Source organism: Bombina bombina, chromosome 1 (genome assembly GCF_027579735.1).
Source record: "Bombina bombina isolate aBomBom1 chromosome 1, aBomBom1.pri, whole genome shotgun sequence".
NCBI lineage: Eukaryota > Metazoa > Chordata > Amphibia > Anura > Bombinatoridae > Bombina > Bombina bombina.
The window spans coordinates 305,527,865-305,548,032 of NC_069499.1; the positions used below are offsets into that span (position 1 = coordinate 305,527,865).

At 36.6% G+C, this 20,168-nt stretch overlaps 1 protein-coding gene across 1 annotated transcript in view; it reads left to right on the top strand.

Moving 5' to 3' along the window:
* Positions 1 to 17,963, top strand: part of CLASP1 (cytoplasmic linker associated protein 1) — a 905,754-nt gene extending 887,791 nt beyond the window's left edge. The window contains exon 37 of the mRNA XM_053712150.1: positions 14,109 to 17,963. Coding sequence (XP_053568125.1) covers positions 14,109 to 14,195 — 87 coding nt within the window. The 3' untranslated portion in view covers positions 14,196 to 17,963. The remainder of the gene's footprint in view (positions 1 to 14,108) is intronic.
* Positions 17,964 to 20,168: the final 2,205 nt, after the last annotated feature.

A 20,168-nucleotide genomic window follows, 5' to 3' on the forward strand; every position in this document is an offset into this window, starting at 1 on the left:
TTACAGACAATGCCTACGGATGGTGAATACATTTGGAAAAACATCCAATGTCAAATGATGTGTCTTATATTAACATATACTGTGGTTATCTATTAATTTAAAATATCTCTACTTTCTACTAAATATAATATACTAAATCTCTATGGTGGTACCACTAAAACCAACACAGATAAATTGTGAAATAAACTCTATCAGGGGTCCTCCATTATTTGTCAAACAGTTTATTTAGGAATCAATATATGTTAAAAATAAGATAAATATTTACAGGTATATATATAAATCTATTTTTACAGATAAACAGTCCAAAATTTAATTAATACAGGGCAACTCTTCTACACTAACCCCAATTGTGCAATACTGCTACACAGAATATTATCCCAGAAATACTTAGCCAGATTCTCGGTGTCCAACATCATCCATCTTTTAGCAGGAACAGGATAAAATAGAGAGAGACAGAGGCTCTGGTGTTACAGTATTTTATAACCCAATTCAAAAGGGAGTGGCTTATCAAATGTCACTCAAAAAGACCATTGGGTTTGTCTTTCTAGACTACACTAGACAAAAGAACTACTTGAATAAACCAGCTATGTGAATTGTCAGTTATAAAATCTGTGAGCTATATTCCAATATCCCTGTGATAAAAATGTCACCACATTCCCTCACTTTTTCTTCTCCTATGTTGCCCCGTTTTCTAGTTATACCCACTAGTACAGAAGAACACAGTGGGAGCGAAAACCTTACTGGAGAAATTCTCCCACCATCCCTTCGAAATCATTCCCTCGGCGATATGAGCTCTTCTGTACTTTCCTAGGACTGTCAATTCCTAATCTAACTTTATACAATTCATTAGAAAAATTAATTTAAAATTATACATAGAAACACAAAATCCTATGCTAAACCCCATTAGAAACATTTATACAATGGTCTTAAATATTGGGAAAAGTTCATGTATGAGTGTGTGAGTGTGGGTACACTAGATGGGTATGCGTGTAGTAAAATCTTTATTAAGAAAGTGTGAATCGTGCCTGTAAAACAAAAGTTATAATGGTTCACTGAAGTTCTTTGTTGTCATCTTTTGGCATCTGGTCCTTGCTTTTGGCATCTGGTCCTTGCTTTTGCTTTACCAAATCTCTCTCTTTGAACCACTTTGTTTTTTCCAAGACCCTCAAAGGAATGAAAAAAAAAGATTAAAACCAGGCATATATTTACTTCACACTACAACACTCCATCTGCAGTAGAAACCACATTCACAGTTATTAACTTCAAGTTGGAAAGTGCCTCTGTTATTGCATCATCCCACTCGCACCCTTACTTAACTTATGTTGCTTGATTTATATGATTATTTACCCCTTTATGCTATATATATATATATATATATATATATATATATATATATATATATATATATATATATATATATATATAATTATTTTGGCCTAATGCACCATTTTACATCTCCATTGTGATACATTATACTTATTTAATTTGTCCAACGCCACCATCATAGCTTCATGGTAAGATCAGTCCTGAAGACACCTGAAAAACAACAATCTATAATATGTGTTATTGGGGAAAAACTGGAAGGAAAGGTGAGAAGCCTTCTATCTTCATTGGTTTTCTTCCTGCAAGATAAGACTTCAGACAGTTTACATAGAAATGGTATTGCATGTGGCCTCCCAAAACTAATCACAATGGAGGTATCTGTTATTGTTTTTTTAGAAAGAGAATGCATCAATTAACTATACATTCTTAATATTGGCATTTAAAACTTAATGAAAAACACTTAAAATTATTAATTGAACTTAAAACTAAAGTACACATTACACGATACAAATGTACTGCAAACAAATATGCTTATATAAAAAAAAATGAATGATTTAATTTGAGCCCTCCAGCTCTGTCAGTTGCTTCTTTAGAAACCCAATTTGATCTCTCATTCTCCTGTTTTTTTGTTTGAGTTCCCAATAACTTCAGTTGGCCTTATTGTTTATCTCATTTGACCTCAGCCTCCAATTTTCTCCTCTGTTAATATCGCCATTTAAATTCCTGTCCAGTTTTCTGTAATTGATGCTCTACTATTCTGATATCCACAAGCATTCCTTCTATTACCCCTCTCTGATTCCTGCCTGTGAATATTCAGATTATTCTCCATTGACTGCTTCACTGCAGAATTTGCCTTAATGGTGTATGGGTGATAATTCCACCACTTCTCAGCTCTAGTGAGCACCATATGTAGGTTTGTGGAGTTTGGATCATACAGCTTTACAAACTCCTGACATTTTCTGGGGAGAGCTTCAAGTACCCTCTGTATGTGAGCTGGTGACCCCCAGACCATTTGGGTCTGTGGCTGGCGCAGCACACACCAAAATAAAACTCTTTTTGCTACTTCAAATGGCCCATCTAGTGGTCTCATGGTAATTTCACTAATCTCTTTCTCTAGACTAGTAAAATTAAAAAAGGTTTTAGCTATCCTGCCAGCCTGATCACATATACTTGAATTAAATCCTAATAACCTGTTGGCATAGGGGCCCATGGCATCGTGAAGCAATTCGGTCCATTCCGGCATGCTCATACCTAATTTTATGGCTTTTTCAGTTCCCTTGTGAAACCAATGTGAAAAGTTATTAAAGCTGTTTGTGGGGATTGTGCCCCACCATTTCTTAAAAATGTCTTTATCTGCTACAGTCATTGGCCTAGTCTGATTTGAAAAACCTGTAGGAACTTTCAGGTTGTTAAAATTCTCAGAAATTATGACAGGGGCAATTGGAACAGAACTTGGGGTTTTAGTGGGGCCCATTTGCATTTTATCTTGTTTTACTAATTGTTTTGGCTCTTTCCTTTGTGGCAGTAAGTTATCACTATCTGCATTGTTCCCAGAAATATCACTAATTATTTTTTCTTTTTGTTCAATTTTCATCTGTAACTCAGTAATTTTGTTTGAGTATTCGTTACTGATGTGTTCTGTTAATTTGAATTTACGTTGTAATTTACTGATCTGTATGGTGTTAGTTAAAGCAGAAAGCTTAATACAATCTCTGTCAGTCTGTGTGTTATCTAACTTTAATTTAAGGTCTTTATTTTGCTCTGTAAGTTCTCCAATAATGTCCGTTAATCTCTTTATAGTTGAAATCACTGCCTGCGCTATCATACATTTTCTTTTATTATTATTCATCTTTTTAAGAGTTAATACCTGTGTTAGTATATCTAAAACACGTTCACACTTGTTGTTTTTAGCTTCTGGGATGAGGAATGGACCATTATATTTATGAATGTAATTGTTAAAGTAATCACAGATTTCCTGTGAAATATAGTTTTTTCCAGACATTTATAACAGATAGCCGTTAGAACTAAAATAAAAAAAAAAATATTTATATATATATATATATATATATATATATATATATACATACACAGATTTAATTTCAGATTTAAGTTAGAACACCTTCAAATTCTTTTGAAGGAGGTTCTTGCTACTTTGAAAGAATCCGAATCTGTTGCGGAGAATCCAAAGAGGTCTCGTAAGCTTAATAGGGTATATGATGTACCCTCATCTGTGGAAGTATTTCCAGTTCCAGACCGTATGGCAGATATTATAACTCAGGAATGGGATAAACCAGGGATTCCTTTTTCCCTGTCCCCTGTTTTTAAAAAGATGTTTCCTGTTGCTGATTCTATCAGTGACTCGTGGCCACGGTGCCCAAGGTAGAGGAGCTATCTCTACTCTGGCTAAGAGAACTACTATTCCTATTGAAGATAGTTGTTCTTTCAAGGATACCATGGGTAAATAAGCTTGAGGCTTTTTTAAGAAGCTGTACATTTATCAGGGATTACAGTGGCAACTTGTTGCTAGTATTGCTACAGTTGCGGGTGCAGCATCTTATTGGTGCATTGATTAATCTAATCTTATCCTAGAAGAGTCTACTATAGAGGAGATCCAAGACGGGATCAAGGCTCTCAAGCTAGCCAATACCTTTATTTCTGAGGCCAACATTCAGGTTCTTAGGTTGGGTGCTAAGATTTCTGGTTTTACTGTTTAGCTCACAGAGCTCTCTGTTTAAAATCTTGGTCTGCAGATGTTACATCCAAATCCAAGTTTTTATCTCTGCCTTATAAGGGTAAAACCTTGTTTGGACCAGGTCTGGCAGAAATTATTTCTGACATTACAGGTGGAAAGGGTTCTTTCCTACCTCAGGATAAAAAGAATAGACCTAAGGGTCGCTAGAATTCAGATTTTCGTTCCTTTCATAACTTTAAGGGACAGAAGTCTTCCTCTTCCATGTCGGATCAATCCAAGTCTTCTTGGATTAGGGGGAAGCAAGCTAAGAAGCCTTCCATTGATTCTAAATCAACATGAAGGGGCCGCCCCCGATCCTGTAGTGGATCAAGTTGGGGCAGGCTTTCTTTTTTTCAGCAGGTTTGGATGCGTGATGTTCCAGATCCTTGGGCCATAGATATAGTATCCCATGGTTACAGAATAGGATTCAAATCTTGTCCTCCCAGGGGCAGGTTCCACCTGTCAAGGTTATCTGCGAATCAGAGAGGCCTTCTTAAACTGCGTAAAGGATCTATCATCCCTGGGAGTGATTGTTCCAGTTCCTCTAGAGGAACAGGGTCTAGGATTCTATTCAAATCTGTTTGTAGTTCCCAAGAAGGAGGGCACTTTTCGTCCCATTCTGGACCTAAAGTGTCTCAATCAATTCCTCAGGGTTCCATCCTTCAAGATGGAGACCATATGTTCTATTCTTCCTTTGGTCCAAAAGGGTCAGTTCATGACAACCATAGATCTGAAGGACGCATATCTTCATGTTCCTATTCACAGGGATCATTACCAGTATCTAAGGTTTGCCTTCCTGGACAAACATTTCCTGTTTGTTGTTATTCCTTTTGGCTTTGCTACAGCTCCCAGAGTTTTTACAAAGGTTCTGGGGGCTCTTCTGGCAGTGGTGAGGTCCCAGGGTATTGCTGTGGTGCCTTATCTAGACGACATTCTAGTTGAATCTGGGAGAGAGTTCCCTTGTTCCAGATACAAGGGTTTGTTTCTTGAGAACAATCATAGATTCCCTGTCCATGAAGATTTTTCTGACAGATGTCAGAAAATCCAAGCTTCATGTTTCTTGCCTGTCTCTCCAGTCTGCTATTCGTCCATCTGTGGCTCAATGCATGGAGGCGATTGGACTGATGGTTGCCTCCATGGACATAATTTCTTTTGCTTGGTTCCATCTGAGACCTCTGCAGCTATGCATGCTCAGTCAATAGAATGGGGACCACTTATCTCTCGCAGAAGATACATTTAGATTCCCCAAAAAGAGTCTCACTCTCATGGTGGGTTTCACAGGACCATCTGTCTCGGGCACTTGCTTCCTGAGGCATTCCTGGGTGATTGTGACCACGGACGCCAGCCTGTTAGGCTGGGGAGCAGTTTGGGGTTTCTTAAAGACACAGGGTCTGTGGACTCCAGAGGAGCTTTGGTGATTCTAATAGCTCCTGCATGGCCTCGCAGGATCTGGTTTGCGGATCTGGTGACAGTCATCTTTTCCACCGTGGAGGATACCTTTCAGGAAGGACCTTCTACTTAAGGGTCCCTTTCTTCATCCAAATCTCGTTTCTCTGAAGCTGACTGCTTGGAGATTGAACGTCTAAGTTTGGCTAGATGTAGCTTCTCTGAGAAAGTCATAGATACTATGCTTCAGGCTCGTAAACCTTTTACTTGCATAATTTACCATAGGGTATGGTGTTAAGACCTTCATTGGTGTGATTCAAAAGGTTTCTCTTGGAACAAAGTAAGGGCTCCTCGAATTTTGGCTTTTCTTCAGGAGGGCCTGGAGATGGGTTTGTCAGTCTGTACTTTGAAGGGTCATATTTCTGCTCTGTCTATTCTTTTGTATAAACATCTGGCAGTTCTGCCAGATGTTCTGCCTTTTGTTCAGGCCTTGGTCAGAATCAGGCCTGTGTTTAAATCTGTTGCTCCTCCTTGGAGTCTTAACCTTGTTCTTAGAGTTTTGCAGCAGGCCCTGTTTGAGCCGATGCATTCTGTTAGTATTAAATTTCTATCTTAGAAGGTTTTGTTTCTTCTTGCTATTTCTTCTGCTCGCAGAGTTTCCAAACTTTCGGCTCTGTACTGTGATTTCCCCTTACCTTATTTTTCATGCTGATAAGGCGGTCCTTCATACTAAGCTAGGGTTTCTCCCTCAGATTGCAATATTAATCAGGAAATTGTTGTTTCTTCTTCCCAGAATTAAAGTCTTTTGCATAACTTGGATGTTGTGCGTGCTCTTAAATTTTACCTTCAAGCATCTATAGATTTTTGGCAGACTTCTGCCCTGTTTGTTGTTTCCTCTGGTAAGCGTTTGGGTCAGAAGGTCACTTGTACCTCTTTCTCTCTGGTTGAGAAGTGTTATCCGGTTAGCTTATGGGAGAAAATGTATGCTTACCTGATAAATGTATTTATTTCCGGGCATAGAGAGTCGACGACCCACCCTTGTTTCAATTCAGACAGGTTTGGTTTTTTTTACAAACCTCAGGCACCTCTATATCCTTGTGTTACTACTTTTTCCGTTTTTTTCAGCCGAATGACTGGGGGTTATGGGTAAGCAAAGTTATACTTAACAGCTTTGCTGGGGTGCTTTTTGCCGCCTCCTGCTGGCCAGGAGTGAATACCCCACCAGTAATTAGAATGTTTTTGTGGACTCTCTATGCTCGGAAAGAAAGAAATTTATCAGGTAAGCAAAAATGTTGTTTTTGCTTGCGCGTAACAGTTTGCTCGCCTCTTGTAATCTGGCCCTTTATGTTTAGGGACATAAAAGAGCTCTGTAGCAGCTTTATCTGAAGTGTATAAATGTAGAATTGGTATGTAAAAAATGCACCAATTCTATTTTTTGCTACAGTACTGATGTATTTGTTTCTAGGGTTGCGTGGTCCTGCCTGTGCTTTCCTTACTATACTGTGGCCTTGCCTTTTGAGCATAAATTAGAAGAGGAGTCCCCTGTCTCCCTCAGAGAGCATAATTTTTTTCATACGGGTGGTGAGAGTCCACAATCAATTTCTCCTTGCAATTACTCTTCCCTACCAATAGGAGGAGACAAAGATTCCCAAACACCAAGAACTCTATAAAACCGCTTCCACCTCACCAGTACCTTAGTCTTGTCCGCTGGAGGTGGTTGAAGAATGAAGATATGCATTTGATTCTTCAGAGAGAGGGGTTCTCAGATCCAGTTGCGGCCCATTTCCTCTCAGAGTACAAGTTGCTTGTTGGAGGATGTATTTGGAATTTTGGAAGTGACATATAATTCACCAGTGGGGATTTAGTCACAAGCCTTGCCATGGGGGTCGCAGGGACTTGTTTGTATACTGCTATTCCAGTTCCTTCTTATGTTTCAGAACTGGCTTTGATTTCCTACTGGTTTCCTCCAGTAGCAGAGTGCCTTTGGGTAAGTACAATGTGTTATATATATATATATATATATATATATATATATATATATATATATATATATATATATATATATATATATATATATATATATATATATATATATATATATTTATTTATGTACATAGCCTTGGGACCGTGATATATATATGTTGTTTGATATTTTCCCTTTTAAAGTGTAAATATCTTTATTTTTAATCACGTCATTTTTTTCAAGCACACACTTTTTTTTTTTTTTACATTTCTGCATTTGTTGACGCATACCAGCCTTCTAGTCTGTGTGCATAGTTTTTTGGTGCCCTTTTCTTTTATATATGACGTTTGAGGCACCTCCCTTTACAAGCGTGCTGATGTACTTGTCATAGTGATTTTTCAAATTGTTTTAAAAAAAAAATTTCATAAGGGGTAAGTGTCTCCCTTTCTTCAAGAACTCTTTTATGGCGATATTATCATTTAACTTTATTTTTATTTATTTTTTGCTGGTATATGGAGCCTTGTAATTCTGTCCCCTAAATCTGTCTTTGAAGCTGGGTTATTTTGAACATTTTACTACCAGTATTTCTTTGTGGAGAGGTAAGATTTGCCTAGCTTCAAGAGCCAGTGTATGTATTTTGTATATTTTTATATGCTAGTGAGGGTCACTATTACAGTTTGCACTTTGCTCATTTCTTCACTTTCTCTTATTTTTCTGTTTAAATCTTAGACTGTGTATGCTGTGTTTCCCACATTTATTATTTATTGTAGTATTATTTTGTTTGTATTTTCCTGCATGATTGCACTTTTTGGGTTTTCAAATAGATTCAGTCTACACAAGTCTTTCTCTCACAGAGCAGAGAAGGTTAAAATTGGTGTAAGCTTGTCTCAACCTTCTGTGTCTTTCGTTTCGCCCAGTATGGAAGTCCTAGGTCTCATGATTGCAGAGTCAGATGCAATTCCATTAGCACGTTTTCACATGAGGCCTCTTCAACTTTGTATGCTGAGTCAATGGTGCAGAGATTATACTCGGATGTCTCAAAGTATATTTTTGGATCCCAGTACAAGTTAGTCTCTCTAACTTTGTGGATGGATCATCAGTTTATTATTTAGGGGGCTTCTTTTGCTCATCATACATGGACTGTGATCACTACAGATGCCAGTCTCTCAGGTTGGGGAGCTGTTTGGGGGTCTCTGACAGCACAGGGAATTTGGAATCCTCGGGAGGCAGGATTACCAATCAATGTTCTAGAACTTTGTGCAATTTTCAGGGCTCTTAAGCTTGACCTCTTGAAAAGGGAGTCTTACTCCGTTTCCAAACAGACAATTTTACAGCAGTAGCTTATGTCAACCACCAGGGGGGGAACTCACAGGTTTCTAGCAGTGATGGAGGTGTCTCGAATTCTCTCATGAGCAGAAACCAGTTCTTATCTAGTCTCTGCATTTCACGTTCCAGTGATGAACTGGTCCCAGGTACTTAGCAAGGTCCAAGGATCCTTAGACAGATTTAGTGGATGCTCTAGTAGTTCCTTTGTCTTTTCAGCTTTATCTGTTTCCTCTTATGGTACTTCTTCCCAGAGTAATTTCCAAGATAAGCTTAGAGACGTTGTTTGTAATCCTGATTGCCCCAGCATGGCCACACAGGATTTAATATGCAGATCTGGTTCAGATGTCCAGCTGCCCTCCTTGGCCTCTTCCACTGCTGTCAGACCTTCTGTATAGAGGTCCGTTTTTTCCATCCGGATCTTAAGTCTCTATACTAGATGGCATGGAAATTGAACGTTTACTTCTTAGATATAGGGGTTTCTCTGATTCTGTGAATGAAACATTGATTCAGGCTCGTAAGCCTGTAACTAGAAGAATCTATCACAAGGTCTGGAAGGCCTTTATTTCTTAGTATATAGATCGTTTTTTTACTGCCATTCTTTCAGAATTACTAGGATTTTGCAGTTCTTGCAGGATGGTCTGGATAAGGGCCTATCTGCCAGTTCTCTGAAGGGGCAGATTTCAGCTCTTACAGTTTTGTTCCACAGAAAGATTGCTAATCTTCCTGATATTTATAGTTTTGTTCAGACTCTGCTTCGTATTAAACCTGTAATCAAGCCAATTTCTCCTCCATGGAATCTTAACTTGGTGTTAAAGTGCCATAAAACATTTTGCGTTATGTGCATATTATAAAAGGGTTAACTGAGGTAAAACAGTGTGTGGGGAAAAAAAAGCGTATACGTATTTTAATAAAATTTCCAAAAATCTGCAAAATTACTTACTTTAATGTTGCCAAGTTTAGTCAGCTCCATCCCCCTTATCAGTGTCTTACTTCAAAACCTGAGATATCAAGTAGCAAAGTGTGCACGTGAGGATAATAACTTATGCAAGAAAGGGTGGTTGAAGAGGGACTTCAAGTACTGCTATTGTTTTTTGCCAAGAGGCTTGCTTGTTTCCATAGGGATAATGTCACATGATTTGAGAAAGCTTCAGCATTATACTGTGCACTGCTTTAGTCAGGTGTCATGTGACTATGTCCCCTACCGTGCATGTGCACAAGTGCATTCTGCCATAGCTATGGCCTTGATAGCACCTTCCATATGGCTTGTTCAGGTTTCTTACTTTTAAAATGGAAACAATTCGGACTATTCTACCTTGTTCAACAAGGGTAGTTTGTCAACGATAGATTTGAAGGATGCTTGCCTTCATATTCCTATCCACAAGGATCATCACCAGATTCTAAGATTTGCCTTTCAGGACATGTTCAGTTTTAGCTTTTCCATTTGGTCTGGCTGCTGCTCCCAAAAATGTTTACGAGGGTTCTGAGAATTCTCATGTATGTAATCAGAGCTCAGGGTATTTTGGTGGTTCCTTACCTGCACGATATCTTCTCACAGGCTTCATCTTTAGCATTATCTCATATACCAACATTCTCTTGTTGTTTCTTCAAAAGCATGGTGTAAAAATCAATTTTCCGAAGAATTCTCTTTATTATTTAATTAGAGTCTCATTCATAGGTGTCATGTCATGACTCAACTGCTATGAGACTCTTTGACAGATCAAATGAGATTAAAGTTAGACAGCTTGTTCAAATCTACAGTCCGTTCCTTTTCCAGTAGCTTTCTGCATGGAGGTATCAGTCTGATAATAGCTGCATAAGATGCTATTCCATTTGCTCGGTTTCACATAATACCACTTCATCTTTGTATGCTTTGTCAATGGTGCATCGTTTTTTATTTACGCGCAAGACAATGTCTGTCTTGGTGAATAAATCACCAGTCTATTTCTATGGGCGCATCATTTGTTCATCTAACCTGGACTGTTATCACAACAGGTGAAAGTCTTTCAGGTTAGGGTGCAGTTTGAGGGTTCAGTAGAGCACCTCCTCAGGAGGCAGAGTTACCAATAATTATTCTGGAACTCCATTCATCTGGAAGATAGACCTTATGGCTTTTCGGTTGAACAAGCTTCCCAGATACTTCCCAGATAAATTCTCTTGTAGCTTCTTGGTCATTTCGTCTTGCTTACATCTTTACACCTATTGTTTTGTTGCCAACAGTGATAGCACAGATGAAGCAGGTGCTGTCATCAGTTTTTGATTGTTCCAGCTTGGCCTTGCAGAACTTAGTTGGTGGATATGATTCAGATGTCCAGTTGTTCTCTGTGGTCTCTTCCTCTACCTTCTATCTCAAGGTCCCTTTTTTTCATTGGGATCTCAAGTCTCTCAACTTGATGGCTTGGAGATTGAATGCCTAGTTTTAAAACAGGTTTTTTGATGCCGTCATTGAAACCTTAATTCAGGTACGTAAGCCTGCAACAAGAAAGATTTATCACAAGGTTTGGAAGGTTTTTCTTTCATGGTGTGAGAAACTGGGTTTTAACTGGCATTCTTTTTATTCCTAGAATTCTTCAGTTTCTCCAGGAGGGTTTGGATAAGGGGTTATCCGCTAGTTCTTTAAATGGGCTTGAAACCCAAAAAATGTTCTTACATGATTCAGATAGGCTTGTGTCAGTATAGGAGGCACAGGTCCAAGGGTTCCTTTCGACTTAATGTAATACCTCTGTGTGGCAACAGTGTTTGTTGAAGCTCGTTGAGCAAAAGCAAGAATAAAAGCTGTATTGTTCTTTCTGAAAGAACCACTATTGGATTTTAATTGAAAATAATTTGGCTGGAAATTGAATTCGGCTACCAGTGAGTATTTTGATCTTTATACACATTGGGCTTTGATTCTACACACACATGGATTTTTATTCCTAGTTTTATTACGAAGCTGTTCCGTATTGGAGAATCGTGTCGCCACACAGAGGTATTATATTAAGTCGAAAGGAATCCTTGGACCTGCACCTCCTATACTGACACAAGCCTATGAAACAGTTCTTTTGGGAGAGATTGTCATTAATTTGTTATGGGGAGTATTGTTCTTATCTATATACACATATTTCTTGTATTAACATCTACAGAGATTATAGATTTGTATTTATTTATTTTGTATAATTCAGAGAATACAATTTAAACAACTTTCCAATTTACTTCTATTTAATTTGCTTCATTCTCCTGGTGTCCTTTTGTCGAAGAAACAGCAATGCACTACTTGGAGCAGCTGAATGCATTGGGTCAGCCAATAACATGAGGCATATATGTGCAGCCACCAATCAGCAGCTCCTGAGCCTACCTTGGTATTCTTTTCAAAGAAGTATAACAAGAGAAAAAAACAAATTAGATAATAGAAGTAAATTTGAAAGTTGTTTAAAATCACATGCTCTCTCTGAATCATGAAATAAAAAATGTGGGTTTCATGTCCCTTTAAGGGGACGGATCTCAGCTCTTTAACTTTTATCTCACAAGAAAATTGCTCAGATTCTTGACATTCAGAGTTTTGTTCAAGCTTTAGTAAGGATTCAGACAGTGATTAAACTGATTTCTCCTCCTTCAAATATTAATGTGGTTTTAAGAGTATTGCAGGTTTCTCCATTTGAACCTATGCACAATTTGGATATTCCGCTTTTGTCTTGGAAATGTTTTTGTTTCTTTTAGCAATATTTTCTGCCTGAATAGTATCCAAGTTGTCTGAACTTTCTTGTGGGCCTCCATATCTTGTTTTTCACCAAGATAAGGCAGTTTTAAGAGCCAAGTTTGATTTCTTGCCAAAGGTTGGGTTTTTAGATAACATTAATCGGAAGATTGTTGTTCCATCTTTTTGTCCTAATCCAAACTATACTAAATATCGGCTTCCTTATAATTTGGATGTTGCAAGAGTTTTGAAATTCTGTTTACAGGCAACTAAGGATTTGAGACAATCCTCAAGTTTGTTTATTCATTTATCTGGTTCAAGAAGGGGTCAAAAGGCAACAGCCGTTACTTTAGCTTCCTGGCTGAAACTTGGCGGCGGGACAATCTCTTACTAAACCTACTACTGCCTATTTTGGATCAGTTTCTACTTTGTGGGCTTTTAAGACTGAAGCTTATGTTGCATAAATTTGCAAGGCATCAGATTAGTATTATTTACATACCTTTTACCAAGTTCTACCATTTTTATATTTTTGCTTCTTCTGAAGTGGCATTTGGTAGGTAAGTACTTTAGGTAATAGTGTCTGGAGATTAGGTATTTGCATAAAAAGAAAAAAAATAACATATATAACATAAATAAAATTATAAATAAAGCAAAATAAAATAAAAAATTTGATCTGCCAAAATTACTTGTGTACTCAACAGCTTGGGTTTTTGCTCCCAGGAGTAATGACTCATGGACTCTCACCACCTTTATGAAAAAACATAATTTATGCTCGCCAGATACGTTAATTTTTATCAATATTTTTTTCTAACAACATTTCTAGTTTGCACCTCTTTTCCTGCTTTTGTCCTTTCCTACATTTTTTTTTCTTCTAATTGCTTGGCTATACGTCAGACTGGTTTACCAGTGAGGTGCATCTTGAAAATTTTGGGACTCCTCCTAGTGGCCAGGAGTGGAATTCCAATAGGTAATGATCCATGGACACCACCATAAAAGAAATCAATTTAAAAGGACATTAAACCCAAAATATTTATTTAATTGCTCATATAGAGAATACAATTTAAAAAAGTTTAACATTTTCTTCCTTCTCAGGATATTCTTTATTGAAAAGATACCTAGGTAGGTTGCGTGCACTACATGACAGGAAATAGTGCTGCCATCTAGTGCTCCTGCTTATGTATAACATTGTTGCAAAGCTGCTACCATATAGTGCTGCACACACGTGCACACTTCTGAGCTTACATCCTTGCTTTTCAATGAAGTTAACAAGAAAACTAAGAAAATTTGATAACAGATGTAAATTGGAAAGTTGTTTAAAATTGTATGTTCTATCTGAATCATGACTGAACAAAATTCATTTTTATGTCCCAACATAACAAGTAAACATAAATGATGTTTTCTTCATTAGTCATGTGAGTTAAAGGGAAATCAGTTATATTTGTTGAATCTTAAGTGGGTCATTTGGAAATGCTTTTGCATAAATATGCATTTCTTGTCACTTTCAAATATTTTATATTGTGAGTTGTTTAAAATAATAAATATTTTTGTATAATGCTCTCTCATCTGTACATTAACATTTTGTTTTTTATAAAAAAAAAAAATCTATATACATGAGGCGGAGCTTGCACTTTATTATATGAAAATGATCTTTATTAATTTCCTCTAGATTTTGTTTTCAAAGACGCTAAGAAAGACTTCTTGTTTTTCAGATGAAACTTTTGAATTTGTACATAAAAAGAGCGCAGACAACAAATAGCAACAGTAGCTCGTCATCCGATGTTTCCACACACAGTTAATGGAAGGAATCCATACCAGGGCTGATTTTCAAGATACCAGGCAGGGGGAGTGCCTGCACCTCTCATAATGAGCTTTGCGTCCAGAGGTGGCTATTAAGTAAATCTAATGCTAATAGCATTAACTCCTTCAATGCTGGAGGGGCCACCAAGGAATTCCAGAGTTCCAGCGCTGAAGGGGTTATAAACGTCTGGATATATAAATGACACTCCACTGTCCTTTCGCCAGGATGCGGCTTAATCCGGGCAGAGCTCTGGAATTACGAAGCAATCATTAGTGCCTCCATTATACCTCTCTGCAACTACACATCCCATTATTTGTTGCAACCAGTATTTTTTATTTTAAGAAAATACATTTATGTGAATTATTATTATATATATATATTATTATTATTTTTTTTTTTTTTGGAATTGAATGTAGAGGTGGCCAGGCTTGTAGTGCAGTTTTGAAAGACGAAAAAAAGCCAGATAAAGCGGATAAGCTTGTTTTGAAAAATATCGATAGAATTTGGAGAAAGGACCTCTAAAGATTTGCACTGTAAAAGAGAAAAAACATTGTTTCATTTTGTAAATATTTTGCACAATTAATTAACCGCCATTAGTCTTATTGTATTAAGATGCTCCTATTCAAAATGCAAATATGATTTTCAGATTTAATGCAATTATTAAACATGTTGTTAGTCCGCTTTTATCCAACAGAACATGAAGGTCCCTGTACGTGTTTTTGCTCTTGTGCAAATTCACGGCATTGTCAATTTAACAATCATCGTTTTAGCATTGTGTCTGTAACATAGTTTTTCTTCTTTTAAAAAAAAAAAATTTTAGTTTGGCAGAACATACTTTTGTGAATAGATTTTGTCAGATTATACTTCCTTTAATTGAAAAATATTAAGGTTCAAGCTACACTCATCCCAGTGAGTGATATGCATATTGCTTTTATCATTTTTAAACTAGGCTAATAGGCCAAGGACTATTCATGGCATCGGAATGTGTAAAAAATTAACTTAAAATATATTACAAGTTGTTTTCCTAATATGTGCCAGATGTCATGGGCAGTATTACCAAAGCAGGAGGTAATGTACTGCTATTAAATAATACACTTAGTGATACTTTAGAAGTTCTAACATCCATCTTTATGGCTTTGCCTACAGTGCTCGGACATTATTTTGTATTCAAAATAATTAGTTTGAAAGAAGTGATAGATTGTCATTCCACTGTGAGGCTTTCTTCACCATTATAGAATATGCAACTGAAATCTAGTGATCAGCAGGATAAGTGGCAACATGCATTTACTAATAAAGCCTAGAATGTTGCTTAAATTGGAATCAAACTAATATCTGTATGTAACAGATCTAACCACAAGCCATGTGCCATGATTAACTGGCCAGCTGCGAACATCTTCCTATCTAGAAACCTTGGCTATATCATTATGTAAGCAGGGCTTGTGGCTTGAATAGTTTTACGCCTATGCTATTGGCTCTATTTCAGCTATCAAATTGCACACCATGCCTGCCTTCCTAACTGAGATATCAGCGCATCTGTACTCATTCTCCATTTACATGTGAACGTGTTAGATTTCCTTACATCTGCAACACAGTTCATCCAATAATTTTCTATATAGGCACAGACAAGGAAAGTATGAATATTTTTGTTTTGTTGTCCATTGAATTATTTATGGATTATTTAAATACCATGTATATAGAAAACATTGCTCTTCTGTTCTTTAGGACTAAAGCATTTTCATGTTTAACATTATGGGCGCTGAGAGGATTAGACACTGTGTGTATAAGGTTCCCAGGCAGACTGACCTTTCACTACCATATATAATTTATGATGTATTCCTTATTACACGACTATAACAATTTCTTCTCCAATGCTGAACTGTTCAAATTCCCCTAAGACATGGGGTTGCGGCCCCGGTGCAACAACCTCTGAGTGGCCTTACTAAATTCCTAGAAGAAACTGGATTACAGGCAGAGATTTGTGGAGTAACATGTAGAGAATGGATTGCAGGCAGAGATTTGAGGAGGAAATCCACCATATGGGGAACATTTTCTCAATATTCCCAGAAGGTAGATTTTGGTTTTCAAGTAGATTCCTGCATCCACTAGAGATCATATGGTGTCAAGCTAAAAAGAAAAAAACATCTACCTTCTCTACCTCATTTGTTGTCTCAGGTAGAAAGTTGGTGTTTTCTACATTAAATTTGAGTTTGGCACAAGTACATTATAACACATTAGGCACACTAGTAAATCACACAGATACATTTTACAAAATAACTTTTTTTGATAGCAGTAACAATAAGGTCAGTTAACTTTCCATGGGTATTTACTATTGTCCTGTTACCATTGTTGCTTAATAATATACTTATGAGTCGGTGCTCAAGAGTGATTGGATTGTGTCTGTGCCCAGCCACATGTGAGATTTTCTGTGAATGTAAATGATACTTCTTACACAAGACCTAATATTTTATGAAGTAATTAGGCTCCTAGTGTTAGTATGGGGCCAGAGCAAACTTGTGATATTTGTATTGACAGAAGATTACCACAACTTCTACCACCCTATGTTGCTCACAACATAGTACATAAAAAGAAATGCAGATACCACAGTTTCAAGTGCAAAGACATATAATATCTCATACATTTCACATTGTTAATCATATACAAACCCATTTTTGAAGGTGATAGTGTGTTTCTTGCATGCCCAACATGTTGATTATATCCACTCCTTAACCATCTCTGCTGCCTAATGAGAATTTTCTCTTTATTAGTGTGGGGGAGATTTACACAACATCAAAGCCGTGATCCTGATATCCAGTAGTTGTTGACTGCTAATTTGGGATTTGGACTTAATTGTTGATAGTATTGTCTCAGATTTATTTATTTCCTCCCTCCCTATTTTGTTATCAGAATTGTGCAGCACAATGTTCCACCTGTCATACCAAAGAAAAACAAAGATGGAGAAGGCTGTTCTTTTATAGGAGAATCAACTCATCTGCTTTGTACTTGGTTCTGTCTACACTGATTTTTCTAACTTTTGCCTGCCTGGGCAAGAATGGTATTTTCACCTATTAAGGATTCATCATTCATATTTGTGTTTTATGTCCATAATCAGGCTACATATCCAGAGTAAAAGCAGACAAAGTGAAATGGAAGGAAACAATAACTATAACCATCAACCCACTTGAATTTTAAATACTGTAGTAATAAAGTATTGCCGAACAATGAAGTCATGAAACAGAGTTGCAACACACTGAGCATTACCTGGGTTCAAAGCTAAACCATAACCTCTCTTCTTTTGCCTATTTACAATACACCTAGGTATTCTTATATATACACAATGTTGCCATTATTTAGCATAGTAGTAACACAAAAGGATGATCCATTCAAACTATTTATGGACCTTGCTAATAATGTATAAAGAAGAAAAGTATCAAACTTTGAATCTGTGATTGTAAAAGTCAAGGGTCCCATTTTTGTTGCTACAGGAAAGACTTGCAATGTTTTCAGAAGCAATGACTTGGATCCTCGGGGTTAATGTGCATGTCATTGACATTTTTCTCTAGGTTGATTTTTTTTCTCTTTTGTCATGTTACACCCTTTCTGTATTTATATCTTTACTCTTCACTTTTCTGTGTATCATGGCATCTGTACAGATTTTATTTTTTTTGCTTTAACATGTACGTGATAGAATTTGCAAAAAAAGAAAATGAGAAGAAAAAAAAAAAAAAAAACATGAGTTTGCTTTAGAATAAATTAAATTTATGTTTAATTGTGGTGTGTTTCATTTTGAAGCAAGTAGAAAAAGACTGTGAATCTATAAACAATTTCACATCCTCTTTGTAGAGGTGCATGCATATGTGTACTATAATAAATATTATATATATATATATATATATATATATATATATATCTTTAAAATCCTAAATAGTAAAATCCAGGAAACTGCTGCTTTAGATTCAAAGCCCCAGCAATAAATCCTACTACCATAGGCAGTATAAAATATTACTTGTATTACAATTAAATTATAGCAAATTAAATATGTTATCAATGTAATATATATATATGTATGCGGATAACACATAAGGAAGCACACCTGAATATTAAGGCAATTCCCAGCTGAGAAAAAATGTTTTTTGAAGTTGTGCTTCAGGATGTCTGAATTGTCTAATTGGTCTTCTAGTAGGGTGGTAATTGCCAATATATAATGACTAAAGTCTCTGAAGTTTGTGTTTATCCCCTACTTGTGCATTATATTAATCTTTAGGTGTGCTTTTATGTTTTTAATATATGCATTTTATATTGATAAATTATGTTTGGTCTATTTTTATTGTAATAATTTTTAGTACTTTTTTTGTGTGGTTTATCATTAGAGGGGTAGCTATAATGTGTAATGTACGCTATTCAAAGTTTGTAGATTGTGACGTATTTGTCAGACTGCATCACAGACCTCAGACCATTGTGTACTAAGATAGACTTTCAAGAAAGACAAAATTGTGTAAGTATCTTTCCATTCAATAGTTCCTTATACCCTTATCATTCTCTTTATCTCATTATCTGTCTTCTCTAACCACTTCAGTCCTTATGTTCCTTTATCACTCTTGTTTCACTTATTTGTCATACATGGCAACTATAGTTGCTGCATAACCAAATTCCACAAGTGGAGTGATCCCATAATAATTGTGTGGTCAAAATCCTACTTTCATATTTATGTGTGGTAAATGTGCAGCTCTACTTGTCTCATTCATTGACAATTTCTTAGGCAAATAAATAATTTAAAGCTGGCCTATCGAGGATTTAGATACATTACTCTAGGAAGAACTCCCTAACCTGTCAAAACCTTTACCTGAAAGTAAGACTTTACTAAGATACCTCATGGTTCTCAGTTTTGCCAACATAAATCCTGTTGCCCATGGTGTGGCAGCATTGGAATATTGGTGTCCAGTCTATATTATCAATATGGTTTGTATATAGCGCATAACTGGGAGGTCTCTTAAAGGGAAATCCCATTATGGAGCTCTATAGGAAAAATGTTGGTCTCCCTTTATAATCTGGGTGTTAAATATGAAAAGGAATCTATATTAATTGTAGAACATCTGATGTATGCAATATAACAGGGCCATGCAGCATTACATCCACAGAGTATTGTAAAATAACTCTCAAGCCAGGCCTAGCACTATTTTAATGCTTTTTGTATAAACTTGACAACTAAACTAAAGTATTATAAAATTATCCAGCAGTGGGTAACTTGTGTAAATTGTATGTTATCTTTGGTTGTGTTTCAGACCTCTTGCTACTTACCTAATTTACACAGTCCACAACCAGAATATCTTAGTTTTTCAGGAAAAAAATCTACTTATTAGCCATTTTAAAGTGTTATTGCATTTTTTTTTTATTATACATGTTATGCATAGTTGGAGATTTTATTCCAAAAAAGTGGGGAAAATAGTTTTGTGTTTTTTTTTCTTCAAATTAAACAACTTACCAAATTGGCAAGGAATTTTCTATTTCTAGATAATACTCAATATAATGCCTATGATGCACCATCAGACCACTTAAAATTGTTCAGGTTTGCTATTTCTTTCTATTGGCTGTGAGAGTCCACAAGGACCATTCATAAACTATGGGAATTACTCGACCTGGCCACCAGGAGGAGGCAAAGACACCCCAAACAAAGCATATCCCTCCCACTTCCCCTACTCTCCTAGTAGTTCTTTGCCTCTTATATTGGAGGTAGACAGAGAGAGGTGCTCTGTAAAAAGAAGAAATTAAGTTTTAACATTGATTTGACTTTCATTGTAAGCCGGGTATAATATAGAAATTTAAATATCAGTAGAGTAGTGGCATATTTAATACTGGTAGACTCTGGGACTCCTACGCCTCTTTCCAGCTCTCTCACCTAAATCCCCTGTCTGGTAATGCAGTGTGAGTCACGAAGTTACAGACTTAACATGCACATTTATGTCCCTTAGTGCTC